Raw genomic sequence first — 13,529 nt, 5'->3', positions numbered from 1 at the left:
AAAACGCCTCTTTAAACCTTCGCCGCGCCATCCAAAGACGCACTGCCAAGTAGCGCTAGATTGACGCGTCGGGATAAATCCAGCATTTACCATTGCGGGCTAGATTGCTTTTCGGCCTGCTTTCCCACCCGCCAAGCGCCTGCCCACAGCATGCTTCATATAGCAATCTTCAGATTTCCAGGCTGCGCGACGACTTTACGTGTGAACGGAAGAATTTATCGCGTACAGGTCTTAAAAGGCGCACTTGTGACGCGACAGGTTGATATTCACTTGGGCGAATCTTACGAGGCTTTTGCGATATTTCCGACGGAACTTGATTTCGCGTAGCTGGTATCGTGTTAAGATGTTGGACAGAGACCCAGGACTGTGTCAGTTGACTTCCTACCATGGAACCCGGGCACTTTGCACATGGTAGACGATACAGGCACAACTCCTGCTACACTGTACATGTACGGAGCTACGCATACCATCATGCTAGAAGGCACCCCTGATGAGAAGCCGCATTATTAGCGATAAAAATGCGTTGAGTTACCCTGTAGAGCTTCTTTGATACATTGCGCGATCTGGCGCAACTGCTTGATGAGCTCAAACTAGAATTCACAAGCACTTCCTCCAACAACCAATTCCACATCATCATCAACCCCCTGTCGTAGTAAATAATGTTGGAACGGTCGAAGTGTACTTAGCATTCGTTCCAATCGTCTTCAATATGCGTGGCCTCGCTTCGCCACTTTGGCTGCGAAGGTATCTTGTTGCTCTGCCTTGAAGCAATGAGAGGAAGCAAAAATTCGATGCAAATGATGGAGGGTGCCCGGAGTATGCTGCTTTCGGTGCAAAAAGCGGTTGGCCCACCGATTTTCACGCGGGCCGGCCCGAAACCCCCCCACAATTTATGGATTCGAGAGTTGGACATTGCTCTTGGCTGGCAAAGGGGGAGAATTTTGATATATTTAAAATTCCCGTGAGCGTTTTTGGCCTGTTTTAGGGATTTTCTTGATGAGGGAAAATTGGATCCGAGAAGGTGATCCAAAAGCTTTACGGATACTCCATGCACTCTCAAGGGTCCCGTCGAGTGTGGAGACCACTTTTCTTTAGGACGGCCAAAATGTGGACCAACTCGGCCATCTTCCATCGTCCCACTCACTGGCTTAGGATTATTCAGGTATAGATAGGTCTAGATTTATTATACTTTTTTTTTTAGCTCTTCGCAAAGAAGACCAGTGGGTGGCTAGCTGTATGCAACGAAATGTTTAAAACGGTCATGAAATAAAGAGGATATATAGCTTCATCAAAGAAACAAAACAAAAATGCTGCCCCAACGCAATGTAGCCATAGAATAGTTTTTGCAAATCGAACAGATCAGGCCTGCCAATCAATAATATTTGCCCACACCAACTCTTCTTAGTGCCCCCCTGTCGGCCTTGTCCTGGTTGAAAATCAGCTCTAGGCGACGATTTGCCTCCACCTCTTGAACACTAATATGGTGTTTAAATGTGTCTGTATTGGCGATACCGGCGCTCGTGTTGTCCAGTACGCTGGTTGGCGTGGAATTCATCGCCAGAGCCGTGAGTTCCGACGTCGTTGCCCATGCTCGCGAGCTGCGGCCTGAGAAGAATGTGTAGAGTACATATGCGACGGTATACAAGCAGTAAATCAACAGCACGCAGATGGAGAGTTTGGTAGAGGTGCCTGTCGTGTTCCATACGTAGCCCGCAGCCTGGCTTCCAAAGATAAACTGAACCCCGGGAGGCTCCGACAGCTCCATGGTTACTGTCTCCCAGGGTATACCCAAATCCTCATATTTCCAAGTCCACTTCTTGCTCTCACTATTGAACGTTAGGTTTCCGAGCTGCGCCGGCCCAGCGGCGCCTGATAACCCACTCACAATCATTGACGCAACGAGGGCTTCATGCATAAACGGTCGACCGTAGGAAGTAAGAATGGCCCCTCCCGTCTCGCGTTCATATTCGAGGGAATAGTTACCGCCAGTTGGACATATATTGGGGGTTATAGGCATCGCTTGAAGAAGGTTATCGGCCACTGTTTGGTTCTGAACTTTGGTAGTGGGATTGAGGCTTTCAGCCCATGACTTGGAGAGTGAGATAGGGGATCTAGACCACGAGGGTAGGGTAGCGAGCGACGCCGTCGAGAGGGAGCTCTTGATTTGACGTGATAGCAAAATATCTCGTTCGTAACCGAATTCTAAGGAAGATGTTGTGTTTGCCCATGTTGATCCGATCAAGCATGCAGACGTGGTGAGAAATGGCTCATCTATCTCGCAAAACTCCGAATGCACAACGATTACTCCTAGAGGCCGAGTCGAGACCGGCCTTGACACCTTGATATCATCAACCCAGATCATCTGGCCATGGATATCTTTTTTTGCAGCCTCCCAAAGTTCCTTTCTTGTGATATCCGTATAATTAATCACGTTGGTTGGGTTAAGGCGAGGCATGGACCCTGGCGCATGCTTGCCCACGAGGGGCGCAATGTAGGTGTCAGGGAATTGGATGGGTCTCGTGTCGTTTTCACCTTTTATGGCATTAAGTTCGCACAGAACACTTACATAAGGTTGTGGCATTCTGACACTGGTCTCTACCTTCGTACCATGATCCCAGTTGTCCAGCGCTTTTTGTGCTGCTTCTGCGAGAGCGAGTGATACTGGGATGTGTTGTACAGTAGCTAGAGTGCCATTAGGCGCGTATTGGACATACATAGTCCGATCCATAGCTGGACGCAAAACAGAATGCAGTGGGGGCATAATGTTGGTTGGGCCGTTCTGATGATCACGTTGCAGTCCCGTTTTTATGTTGTCCGTTAGTCCTATAACTGGAAGATTGTAAAGATCACCCCAGCCAGCAGCAATGAATCCTACAAAAGCATGTTAGCGAAAAAGGACCAGCCGTGAGAAGGATTTCGAGCAGAATCTGACCAACTGATAAGGTCTTATCAATAACACCGGGATACAGCTCCGCGGAAGTAAGGTTCAATGCCAGGTCCGTGTAATCCGGCAAGGTGTAGTTCCCAAACCTAGGTAGCATAGCAATGGCGCTTGACGGGCCAACAGCACTCGCCAGTGCGATGCTAAACGGAATAAATAACAGAAAGACAATTTTCATTGCCACGGACAGCCAAGGAGTTGTCAGGGAGGCGAAGAACTCGGGGGACATCAGGTATGCAACGTTACCGATGTGATACACGGAGAAAATTGCACCGAAGGGAATGGCGAATTTGTTTGTCAGGAGGTACTGGATGTAGGCAATCATGACCGTCACGATCGAGGCCTGCATGAGGACCTCATGGGCCTTAGCCGCAAATTGGAGCAGGTTAACCGTTGACCCATCAGTGCCATAAAAGTGCGTCTTGATATTAAAGACGATGAGAAACAGAGCCACCCCCAGCGGAACGGCATGGAATAAGAGGAAGTGCCAAAGTGCCCTGGGGCGACTCCGGGCAAGGACCACCTTTCGTCGTTCGGCACACTTTTCCAGAGTGTCATCGTCATCGTCACTGTCCAGGGCTTCAAGCGACGCTATACGCTCTCCCAAGAGGTCGGAGTTTTCTGGACTCCTGCGAGCAATGAGTCGGGGAAACAACATCTTGGGTGACCAAGTCAAATCCTTACCTGTGATGCTCCCTGGTATCTGCGGACGCGGGGCCCTCGTTTACGCTGAAATCTTGCAACGGGATCATATATTCGGGATCAAGATGGTGTGAAAGGAGTTTCTCTGACATTCGAGAAGGGAAGCCTTTGGACTACAATGTGGATGCATAGTCACGAACAGGGTCGCCGCAGAATGAAATATGTATTTTATCGCTGTCCCGACGCGGATTCGTAATTCACTGGCAGATCACCGTGGCTGGGTCGGTATCCTGTTTTTAGTTCAGCCGCGCGGAATCACGCATGGAGAGCTTAGTTGGCTCTGTGCGGAGGACTTTCTCTGTCGTGTTGTTACAGAGTGACTGGGGTCCAACCCGGCAGGACATTCTCCGCCATGCTGTCGATCCCTGGTTGGCTCATGTTCTTCGAAGGCCATCTCTGATATTCGATCATCCACAAGCAAAAACTATGACCGAGAGGCTACATTGCCTCAAGGAATGAGATTTGATGATGGAGAATTCGCGTCAATCTGTTAATGGATAAGAAGAACAACAAGCCAAGTTTCATTCGAAGCCGTCGGTGAATTAACCAAGGTGATGCCTCATCCCATCATCACCTCTTCAGGGGTGCGGGATGAGTTCCCTTGAAGAGGCTCAGCAAACTCTATAAACTCCACAGCTCACTTATGCTCTGAATACACACGCGGGACCCTATAGGTATCAGGGAAAAAAAACCTATACTATCAACTCATTCGTGCATTCAGTTTTATGGAGTTGTACAGCGGACACAAAGGCACAGTGATCTAGTGCCTTGCCCTCTTTAGGAGAGTATTCTCTATACGGAGTAGTTGAGGTACGAAAGCTGGGATTTTGAAGCACTGCAGCGGCCTGAGGTATCCCAGTTCTCCGAGTCGCGTATCTTACGATCAACTGCGCCCTCCGGGCTGCTGAGGATGATGAATTTACCTTCACAACTGCAGAATATGGTCTCCCTTGAATTGCGATGCATTCACTTTGTTGGTGAAGTGATATGAGGGAATTGGGGGGTTCCCAGATCCCGGACAATCGACGTAGATGGCAACCCAGGTTTTCCGGGTCGCATGGCTTGTTTGAACTTTTTTTTTTTTTTCCCTTTTTTTTTTTTTTTTTTTTTTTTTTTTTTTTTTTTTTGGACAGGACTATCCTAGCATCAGTTGGCCTGTCTCCATGCCGAGCTGTCTACCCAGTTCATTCCCCTTCTCCTGTCCTCTTTTCCTCTTGTTTCTTTGTGCCCCGAGTACTCGATGACGGAAGAAATTGGCCAAAGAAGAAGCGCAGAATCATTGCGAACTGGAAACAATGGATGGTCTGGACTGTCTATACATTCAATTGATCCACATAGCCGGTACAATGTTTTTGTTTTTGTCGTTTCCTTGAAAATCCCCAGAGATAAATACATTTAGCCTAGTCTGCAGGCTTTCCCATGCGACGTTGTATGTATAACCCGTGAGAGTATCCGATCAATTGCTTCTCGCTCCCCCCTTGGCCGCCCGTAACTCATCCATCTTGGCGACCCGCTTCTTGAATTCCTCGTATTGGCATTTCTCGTAGGAATGTCTCTCATTCTACCGTTTTCCCGTTAGCATTATGTTATGATCCGGTATCAAAACCCTCGTTCCGCTGCGGATGTCTTCCGGGGAACTTAGAATTTCGGTCCTCCGTGGAGTACGTCGTACCTCGCATTTCCATGGCAAATAATATTCCTGAACTCGGCATCGGTTGAGCGGTATCAGTAGATGTGCACAGCTATCTCTGAAGGCAATAGGGAGGCGAGCATTCGACATCTCTTCCCGAGTGGCAGCCGTCGGCTCTGCAGAAAACGGTTAGCATCAAAACCCCCATGCGTCGCTATTATGGAAGTCAATTGATCGGAGTAACCCACGGCTGGCATCGCCAGTAACAAGTTTCTTGAGCGTCATATTGATCTCGTCCCAGTTCAATTTCCTCTCACGAGAAATCAAAAGTGTTCCGAGAATCGCAGAGCCGGACAAGTCTTGTGTCATGAGGTTGCGACTGGGTTTCCGGAGCTTCGGAGCCTGTTTATCCGAAGTGTTCCACTTAACGCGCGCGTGTTTGCTGGGTGCACGATCGCGTTTCGTCTTTCACTTCTTTTTGCCCTCTCTGGATGTGGTGAAGGCAAGTTGTTGGGAGGGATTCAGAGTTGCTAGCATTATTTTCTGCATGGCATCTTGTTGAGCAAGCTGGGGGCTCCAGATAGTTAGTTATCTGTTGCACACAGCCATTCTTACCAAGCGTCGTTTGTTGACAGCCGGAGAGAGCAAAGACCGCTCGGCCCATCGCCGCCACGGCGACCATGGATTCTGGTATTGACACTCAGATCTACTCTGCTACTTATAGTGGGGTAAGTTTATTTCACAAATTCACGCAATACAGCCGCAGTTCTCCTTGTTCTTTTGTTTTCCTTTTTCCTGGCACACTCAATTTCAGTCGCTGACAACATGGCATACACAGGTTCCGGTTTACGAATTCAAAGTGGGGTCGGACAGTGTGATGCGACGCCGTCATGATGACTGGATCAATGCCACTCATATTCTGAAAGTTGCCGGCCTGGACAAGCCGTCGCGTACTCGTATCCTCGAGAGGGAAGTGCAGAAAGGCACACACGAAAAGATCCAAGGAGGCTACGGGAAGTACCAGGGTAAATTTTTTATCTTTCGGCTGCCAGCCGTCCATGGTTATCCTTGAGTTGGAGCTGAAAATTGGCGTCTAGGAACATGGGTGCCTCTCGCCGATGGGCGTGCTGTCGCCGAAAGAAACAAGGTGCTCGATCAGCTACTCCCCATTTTTGACTTCGTCCCTGGTGACAGGACCCCTCCTCCCGCTCCGAAGCACACGACGGCGGTTTCTTCGAGGCCCAAGGCTCAAAGGACGGGGGCTTCAGGCCGGAGAGGTGGCCGGGCGTCGTCTTTCGCTTCTATGAACACCCGTGCAGCTCCCGCGGCAAGCTTTGTGCACTCTGAAGACGCATATTCTCAGATACCGCAGTCATTCAACGACCACGAATCTGTTGACCAGGCCAGCCGTGAGTCGTCCTCGGTGCTGGCAGAAGAAGACATTGCACAGGTGTCTCAGCATCCGACGCATCCTCGGAAGCGCAAACAGGATAGGGACCTTAGCGCATTGACGGTGGCAGAGCAGCAGCACATCATGTACGGCGACGAGCTCTTGGACTACTTCATGACCGTTGGCGATGCACCCGCTCGGGGAGCCGCCCAGCCGCCTATCCCTCCGCAAAACTTTCAACCCGACCGCCCAATCGACGACCAGGGGAACACTGCCTTGCACTGGGCGTGCGCCATGGGATCCTTGGATGTGGTAAAAGACCTTATTATGCGGGGAGCTAATACCTGCGGTCTTACGCGTAATGACGAGACTCCTCTCGTTCGTGCTGTCCTGTTTACTAATAATTACGAAAAGCGAACGATGCCGGAGCTTGCAGAGATCCTCAAGAACACAATCAGCTTTCGAGATTGGTTCGGCGCCACGGTCTTCAACCACCTCGCCGTCGCTACGAAAAGCAAAGGAAAATGGAGAAGCTCGCGCTACTACTGCCAGGTCCTGATTGCAAAGCTCTCCGAGATGTATCCGCAGCATGAGGTGGGGTTGCTGCTCGCCTCCCAGGATTCCTACGGGGACACGGCGGCTCTCACCGCTGCTAAGAACGGCTGCTATCGACTCGCTGAGATCTTACTGAAAAACTGCCCGGAAGCCGGCAATCTTCCAAATAAACATGGAGAGACGGCGAACGAGGTGATGATGATGATGATCCAGCAGCAGCAGGTCCCGAGGGATTACCCGCACCGTCCATCATCTGCAACCCAACACAGCGTCCACGAGGGCGACATTGGCGGCGTCATCGAAAGGGGGGAGAACATGGCGCAGTGTCAGCTGTCCTGCAAGAATCCGGTCGTGGCGGCGCTGCTCAAGAAGATAAGCGCGATAATGGACGATGCAAACGGCAAACTTACCCAGGCCTACGGCGAGGTAAAGTCGCGTCCCCAGAGCTTTGACGGCAAGAGTCATCCAAGAGAGATCTACGAGCAGCTGGAAGCCGAACGCGAGACCATCCGCAAGGACAAGACGGACACGTTGTCGAAGGAGGCCGAATCGGTACCGTTTGAGGACCTGGTCTCCCGACACGATGGTGCAAAGCAAAAGTATGCGTCGCTGCTGGAGGGTACGCAGGAACTCACGCTGAGCAAGCGGATTGGCCCCCACGGCGGCGATGTCGCACCACCGGAGACGGAGAACAACAAGCCAGAAAAGGTAGACGGCGCCGCTACCACCACCACTGCTGCTGCTGCTGCACCACCCTCTTCGGAGGAGAAGGAGAGCGAACTGGCACAGAAGATCGAGCTGATCCGCAAGATCGCGCAGGCGGAGATGGCGCGCAAGAACGGAACAGAGAGCATGATGTCGCACCGTGCAGACGCGGGACCGGACGCGAGGCTCAATGTGCACCGGAAGCTGGTCGCGATGGCGACGCGGCTTCCAGAGCAGGACCTGGACCCGATGGCCAAGGACCTGGCGGTCAATCTTGAATTTGTGCGAGCCCACCAGAGCCGGCCGGGCAAGCCGCTGGCAGACGCAGGAAGGGCGTTCAAGCAGAATGCATGAGAGCAATAACTACATTTAAGTCTCAAGAGCAACTTTTCTTTCCCTCTTTTCTTTTCTTTTCCTTTTCCTTTTCCTTTTCTCTTTTTTCTTTTCTTTTCTTTTCTCTTTTCTTTTCTTGTTTTTCTTTTTTTTTTTTTAAAAAAAAAAAGACTTTTCATTGTAATTACTCATGTCTGGTAGGCTACGATGGAGCAGCAGCTTCGTCGAGCCTGATGATGATGACACCCTATCTCTGCGTTTACTTTTGATGCATCATTGAGGGATGGCGCGGTGGCTTGTGTGTACGGGTAAAAGAAAGGATCATGCATGTTCTGAGGGATTGCGGTGTTTTTCCAAGGCATCAACTGGTGGGCCGGGGTCTGGCTTTTCGGTCTCGTTTCATGTTTTGAAGGGCTGCGCGCGCGCGCGCGCGTGTGTGTGTGTGTAAATAATGTTATTTATGGAGCAACTCTTTTTGAAAGGCTTGTCTCAGCCCTGAATGTATTGTCAGACAACCAAGGAAGTTACTCTGCATCAGTGCATCACCTATGTAGTTGAAGGGAAGCCCGGTCTTATCCTTTTTTTTTTTTTTTTTTTTTTTTTAAATAAAAGAAAACAAAGGCAAGCACACTATCAAGGTAACTAAGAGGATTGCAACGGATGTGGCAGGTGGCGTCTCCCGAGGAGTACCAGAAGAATCGAGTTTTAAGGGGGCGGGCCGCTGGAAGTGCGTCGGTCTCGAAGGGGGCTTGAAATCATCGACGGTGGCTTGCCTTTTCGCGCCTGTTCGCTTTTTTTTTGGGGGGGCGGGACGGATTGAGAACAAGCAGAACAGCAGAACAACCTCTGTGCTGAGTCATCGCCGCGTTTCTGCAGGGCAGGCGCGGGTTGTTTCACGGAGCGTGATTGGTCCAGCAAAGACATGCGATCGCGTCGGGCGTAGCCAGATCGGGAATAGCGCAAGGACCGTGCTAGTCTGTTTTTGGGGGCAGGCGACTCCTCGCAGCCAATCACCGCGCAGGGCCGCCCCCCCACGCCAGGCGGTCAGCCAGTCGATCGGCGATGCTGATTGGCCAGCACCCCTTTTCATTTGCTTTCCTTTTCTTTTTTCTGCCCTGCTTCCATTTTTCCGCCTCAAGAGGGCCAGCATGCAGGTCGAGGCCCACACCCTCTCTGTTTTGTGTGTGTGAGCGAGAGAGTGAGAGTGAGAGAGGGAGTGTGTGAGTGTTGTTGTGTGTAAGAGAGAGAAGTGTTCCTTCGGCCCATCCGCAGCGAGTCGCCGCCGCCCGCCCCCCCGGGACCTCACCTGCCACATCGTCCGGCGTTTCCCCTCTTTCTCCATACGATCTGTTCTTCTCTCTCTCTCTCTCTCTTTTTTTTTTTTTCCTTCTTCTGCATCTTCCTCACCCACTCACTCTCTCACTCTCTCTCTCTCTCTTCCTCACTCCATCTCCTCTTTTTACCCCCTTTTTTGTCTTCCTCCGCTCCCCATCTCCTGTTACCTTTTCGCTGCTGGCTTCGATCACTTCCCTCCTTGCTCTCTTTACTTTTTTATTTATTTATTTTTTTTTTACTTTTCTTTTCTTTCTTCTGGCTTTTAGTAAACTCACCTCTCCCCGTCAAAAAGTTCCAGCCGACGAGCCTTGCCGCCGTGTTCTGTCGCGCAACCCGTTCTTTGACCTCCCCCTGTCGCCTCTCCCAGAGCCACTCCCGTTTTCCTCAAAGCAAATAACATCCCATCTGTCTTCCCCTTCCGAAGAAAAAAAAGAGAAAAAAAAGAAGAAAAAAAAAAGGAAAGAAAGAAAGAAAGAGACAAAGATCATCAAAACCAGTTTTTTTTCTCCCCTTTCACCCACCTGGAGCTCGTCCTCGTGATTGGATAATTTTCGTTGCTCGGGTCCTGTCCGTCTTATCACTTCGTCGAAAGCAAAAAAAAAAAAAAAAAAGAAGAAAAGGGAAAAAGGGTCTCTTGAAACCCAATCTAACCCTAATCCTTGGGGTTGTTTTGCCGCCTTCAACCCCGACCTTTTCCAGCCACTGCGTTCGAACGACTCCGATCTCGCTTTCCACGGTCTCCTTGCCTCTTGAAAATTGTTTCCATCATTTTTATCTCTCTCTCTCTCTCTATATCTCTCACTGTCTCGTTCGATCCGCCGTGATATCCGCTCTTCTTCTGTCCTCTTGTCTTTTTATCCTTTTAGTTTTATTTTCTTTTTTTTTTTACCCTTTTTTCCCTCAGTAGCTGTGCCTCGACCGCTGTGCTCTCCCGTGAGATTGCCGTGCAACCTCTCTCTCTTCCCTCGAAATTAGTCGCGCGCATCGTATTTGAATTTTCGCCAGAAGGACAAAAACAAAAATCTTTTATCTGGCTTTGGATGCAAGATTCGTCTTATCGCTCTTCTCGAAAAACGACTTGCAATCGCGTCCCGACATCTTTATATTCCGTTCCGCTGTACATTCATTTTTTTTTTAATTAATTTTTTTTTTTTTTTCTTGTTCTCGCTGTGACGTGAAGTTTTGGTAAGTTGACAACCCGACGTCGTTATTACTTGGCCCCCTCCAGGTCTTCTTTTCACTAACAGCAAAATTTAAAAAAAAAAACGAAATAGACAGTTGGACAGTCAGGATTCTCGCGGCCCTTACCTTACGAAATTTTCTTCGACGCCCGAGGCCTCGCCGCTTAGTTGTACCATAACACCCCCGACAAGTGCATTGCGCTTTGTTAATCGCTTAATTCGATCCTCCATTTCCTTGTTGCTGCGATAATCCGTGAATATACAACGCATTTCCCCCGTCGAGACCCTCGACGGCCTTAATCCTCCTATCTAATATACCCGCCGGTTACGATTTCCATCGCTCGCCATATCATTTACACGGTTGTGAATTTGTTGGCACCCTTTGCATATACTGAAACCCCCCCCCCAAAAAAAAAAAAGAAGAGAAAAATATTCGAATCTCTCGTTCCAACCATTAAGAGTATGGACACTGGTGGTCTAGCTCAAATGACTTTCAACGCGTCTGTCAACGGTGGCTCCCTCGGCGTTCCGGGCTCTGGCTTCGCTTCCCGTGGAAAAGGTTCGCATATAAAACGTCTCAGTGTCCCCCATCCTTCTAGGTTTGGGACTGGTGATGAGTCTCAGGCCCTCCCAACACCCCGCACTAGTCGCTCTCATCTCCTTGCTGGCTTGAGGACTGCCCCGAAACAGCCATCGACCCCGACCACTGCACCTCTGTTGCAGCAACGGCCGAATCACTTGGGGCTGGATACGTCGGCGTATGGCGCTTCTCAGGCATCCTACGTTGGAGGAATCCCCCATTCCGCGACTGGCACCACATTCTCCCATACTAACGGGTCAAACCTCGGCATGAGTGCCCAGATGTATTCCCTTCCGGAACACGTTCTCGCTCCACCAGCTCTGGACCAGATCTTGCAGTCGGGAGAACCCATCGACGAGAGCCTGTACAATGAACTCGTCCAGACTAATCTGTTCCTGGCGGCACAACAGCAGCGTTTGCAACAACAGCTTGCCACCGTCACTGCCGCGGCTCAGCAGTTTCAAGCGTTGAATCTTGGATCGCCTCTTAACTCTCAGCATGTTTTGACCCCTGGCCTCCCCGGAATGAGCTTTTACCAGCAGCAGGCCCAGCATGGTATGCAGCCCGTCGTCAACCCTGTTCCCGGCAAACCGGGGATGTTCTCTGTGTACAACCCCATGACTGGACAACACAGCTACCTCGTGGACAATAACGCCCAGGAAGAGCCGCAATCCGCCACTTATCAAGAGCATTTCCAATCACCTGCCCCATCTGCCCAAGGCTTCCGGAACGACATCCCATCCCCCCCTGAACAGAGGCCCTCTCCGGTTCGTACTCAGTCTTCAAACAGCCCAACAAGAGTCCCATCTCCAACCCGTCAGGCTTCTCCGTTGCAGCAGCACATTTCGAACAAACGTCTTCACAGAAAGATTCCTTCTGTGTCGGTAAAGACCGGGCTTGACCTGGGGAGAAACTCGACGCCAAAGCTGGCGAACTTCCCGCCCACTCCGGCAACTGGCACCTTTGGTCCCGGACAGGGGCGCGCTGGAGAGCATCCGCTTCGCCAACCCCGAGGCCCACCATCGCTGGAGGAACTCGTCGCGAAACCCACCGCCAAGCATGAAGGTAGCAAGAACTTTGTTACCCGCCAGCGTCGTCGCGCCGTCCACAATCTCGTTCGCGCCGGAATGGAACGCCGCAGCGGTAACAGTAGCACCGCTGGAAGCGTCACCCCATCCAGCGATGTTGAATTCAATTTCTCCCCTTACCCAGGCGACGAAGGGAGTATGAATCCCTCCAGCCACTCAAGCGTTGAAAACTTACGGGGAGCAATCGGGTCGGAAAGAAGAGAAAGAGAGTCGTCCCCTCGCGACTCCGTTGGGAGGCTTTCACCAACTGGTGGCAAGTTTGGTGAGGGCCGCATGGCTTCTCCAACTGCTGCTGAGATAGTAGCTCGTCATCCGCCGGCGGCTACTCAGCTCCCTGAGCGACGCAAGATGCCGATGTTTCTGCTCTCGAGTGCAGAGAAGCGCAAGACCCCCCTGATGTAAGGGGTTGGAGGCTGACAAATGGTCAAGAATGTGGTTCATGAACAGCAAAGAATATGGCAACAGTAAATGGCTTCTTGTTTTTGGTTGGATTTTTTTTTTTTCCCATTTTGCTTACAATTTTTGTGATCTGTTCTGTTTGCTCACACGATGGATGACCCTGTGAACCTTTGATACCTTTTCTTTTGAATGAAAAGAGACAAGACAAACTGTGCTGAATTCAATTCTCTGGGAACAGCTTCCCTTTTTTTATTTGCTCTTTTTCTCTTTCTTTTTTTTTCCCCTCACCCTTGTTTCACCTTCACCTGGTGTATCTTACTCTCACAGGCTTGAGATTGAGTTTAACGGCCGTGATTACTGCTTGCTACTTGGATGGTGCTTAGCAAAAATTGGAAATGAAACTGATAACCATTATGCTTCTTTTGGTGTGGCTTTGATTTGAGTTCCCTGTTCACCCTAGACTAGCTTGTTTCCCCGTGCCCTTATTTTCTGAGTTCAAAGCTGGTATGTGGTGGCAGTACCTTGTTGCGGAGAAAAGGGTGGTGGATTCTGAATGTGCCTGGAAGGCCAGTCTAGACAGGAGAGAACAAGATGGTGGATGACTTTGTGGCTTTTAGTGATGGCAGGAAGCCCATCAATAATGTGCCTGTTTCTTTGTATTAAGATTTCCAGGCTTGAGACATGTTTGCT

The 13,529-nt window shown here is 50.3% G+C and overlaps 4 protein-coding genes across 4 annotated transcripts; 2 read left to right on the top strand and 2 right to left on the bottom strand.

Annotated features, from left to right (window-relative positions):
• Nucleotides 1–1,221: 1,221 nt before the first annotated feature.
• Nucleotides 1,222–3,735, bottom strand: D8B26_004959 (uncharacterized protein; the record flags this gene model as incomplete). Its single annotated transcript, XM_003066781.2, has 3 exons — nucleotides 1,222–2,871; nucleotides 2,933–3,570; nucleotides 3,626–3,735. The coding sequence occupies 3 exons, from the start codon at nucleotides 3,733–3,735 to the stop codon at nucleotides 1,373–1,375; spliced, it is 2,247 nt and encodes a 748-aa protein (XP_003066827.2). The 3' UTR covers nucleotides 1,222–1,372.
• A 1,188-nt stretch (nucleotides 3,736–4,923) lies between these two features.
• On the bottom strand, nucleotides 4,924–5,642 carry D8B26_004958 (uncharacterized protein; the record flags this gene model as incomplete). The annotated part of the gene is made up of 3 exons (XM_003066782.2): nucleotides 4,924–5,204; nucleotides 5,316–5,449; nucleotides 5,522–5,642. 3 exons carry the CDS (start codon nucleotides 5,640–5,642, stop codon nucleotides 5,100–5,102), a joined length of 360 nt encoding a protein of 119 aa, XP_003066828.2. The 3' UTR covers nucleotides 4,924–5,099.
• A 311-nt stretch (nucleotides 5,643–5,953) lies between these two features.
• D8B26_004957 (uncharacterized protein) lies at nucleotides 5,954–8,363 on the top strand (the record flags this gene model as incomplete). Its single annotated transcript, XM_003066783.2, has 3 exons — nucleotides 5,954–6,001; nucleotides 6,112–6,298; nucleotides 6,371–8,363. 3 exons carry the CDS (start codon nucleotides 5,954–5,956, stop codon nucleotides 8,275–8,277), a joined length of 2,142 nt encoding a protein of 713 aa, XP_003066829.2. The 3' UTR covers nucleotides 8,278–8,363.
• Nucleotides 8,364–11,171: 2,808 nt separating this feature from the next.
• On the top strand, nucleotides 11,172–13,488 carry D8B26_004956 (uncharacterized protein). The gene has a single exon (XM_003066784.2). It carries the CDS (start codon nucleotides 11,235–11,237, stop codon nucleotides 12,840–12,842), a length of 1,608 nt encoding a protein of 535 aa, XP_003066830.2. The 5' UTR covers nucleotides 11,172–11,234; the 3' UTR covers nucleotides 12,843–13,488.
• Nucleotides 13,489–13,529: the final 41 nt, after the last annotated feature.

The sequence above is a fragment of the Coccidioides posadasii genome, chromosome 3 (genome assembly GCF_018416015.2).
Source record: "Coccidioides posadasii str. Silveira chromosome 3, complete sequence".
NCBI lineage: Eukaryota > Fungi > Ascomycota > Eurotiomycetes > Onygenales > Onygenaceae > Coccidioides > Coccidioides posadasii.
The sequence above is the reverse complement of the archived record's forward strand: the minus strand, read 5'-3'. Positions and strand labels throughout refer to the sequence as shown.

Bases quoted from the DNA above. Each gene is read 5' to 3' on its own strand.
- D8B26_004956 (XM_003066784.2), top strand. From the start codon at position 11,235: ATGGACACTGGTGGTCTAGCTCAAATGACTTTCAACGCGTCTGTCAAC.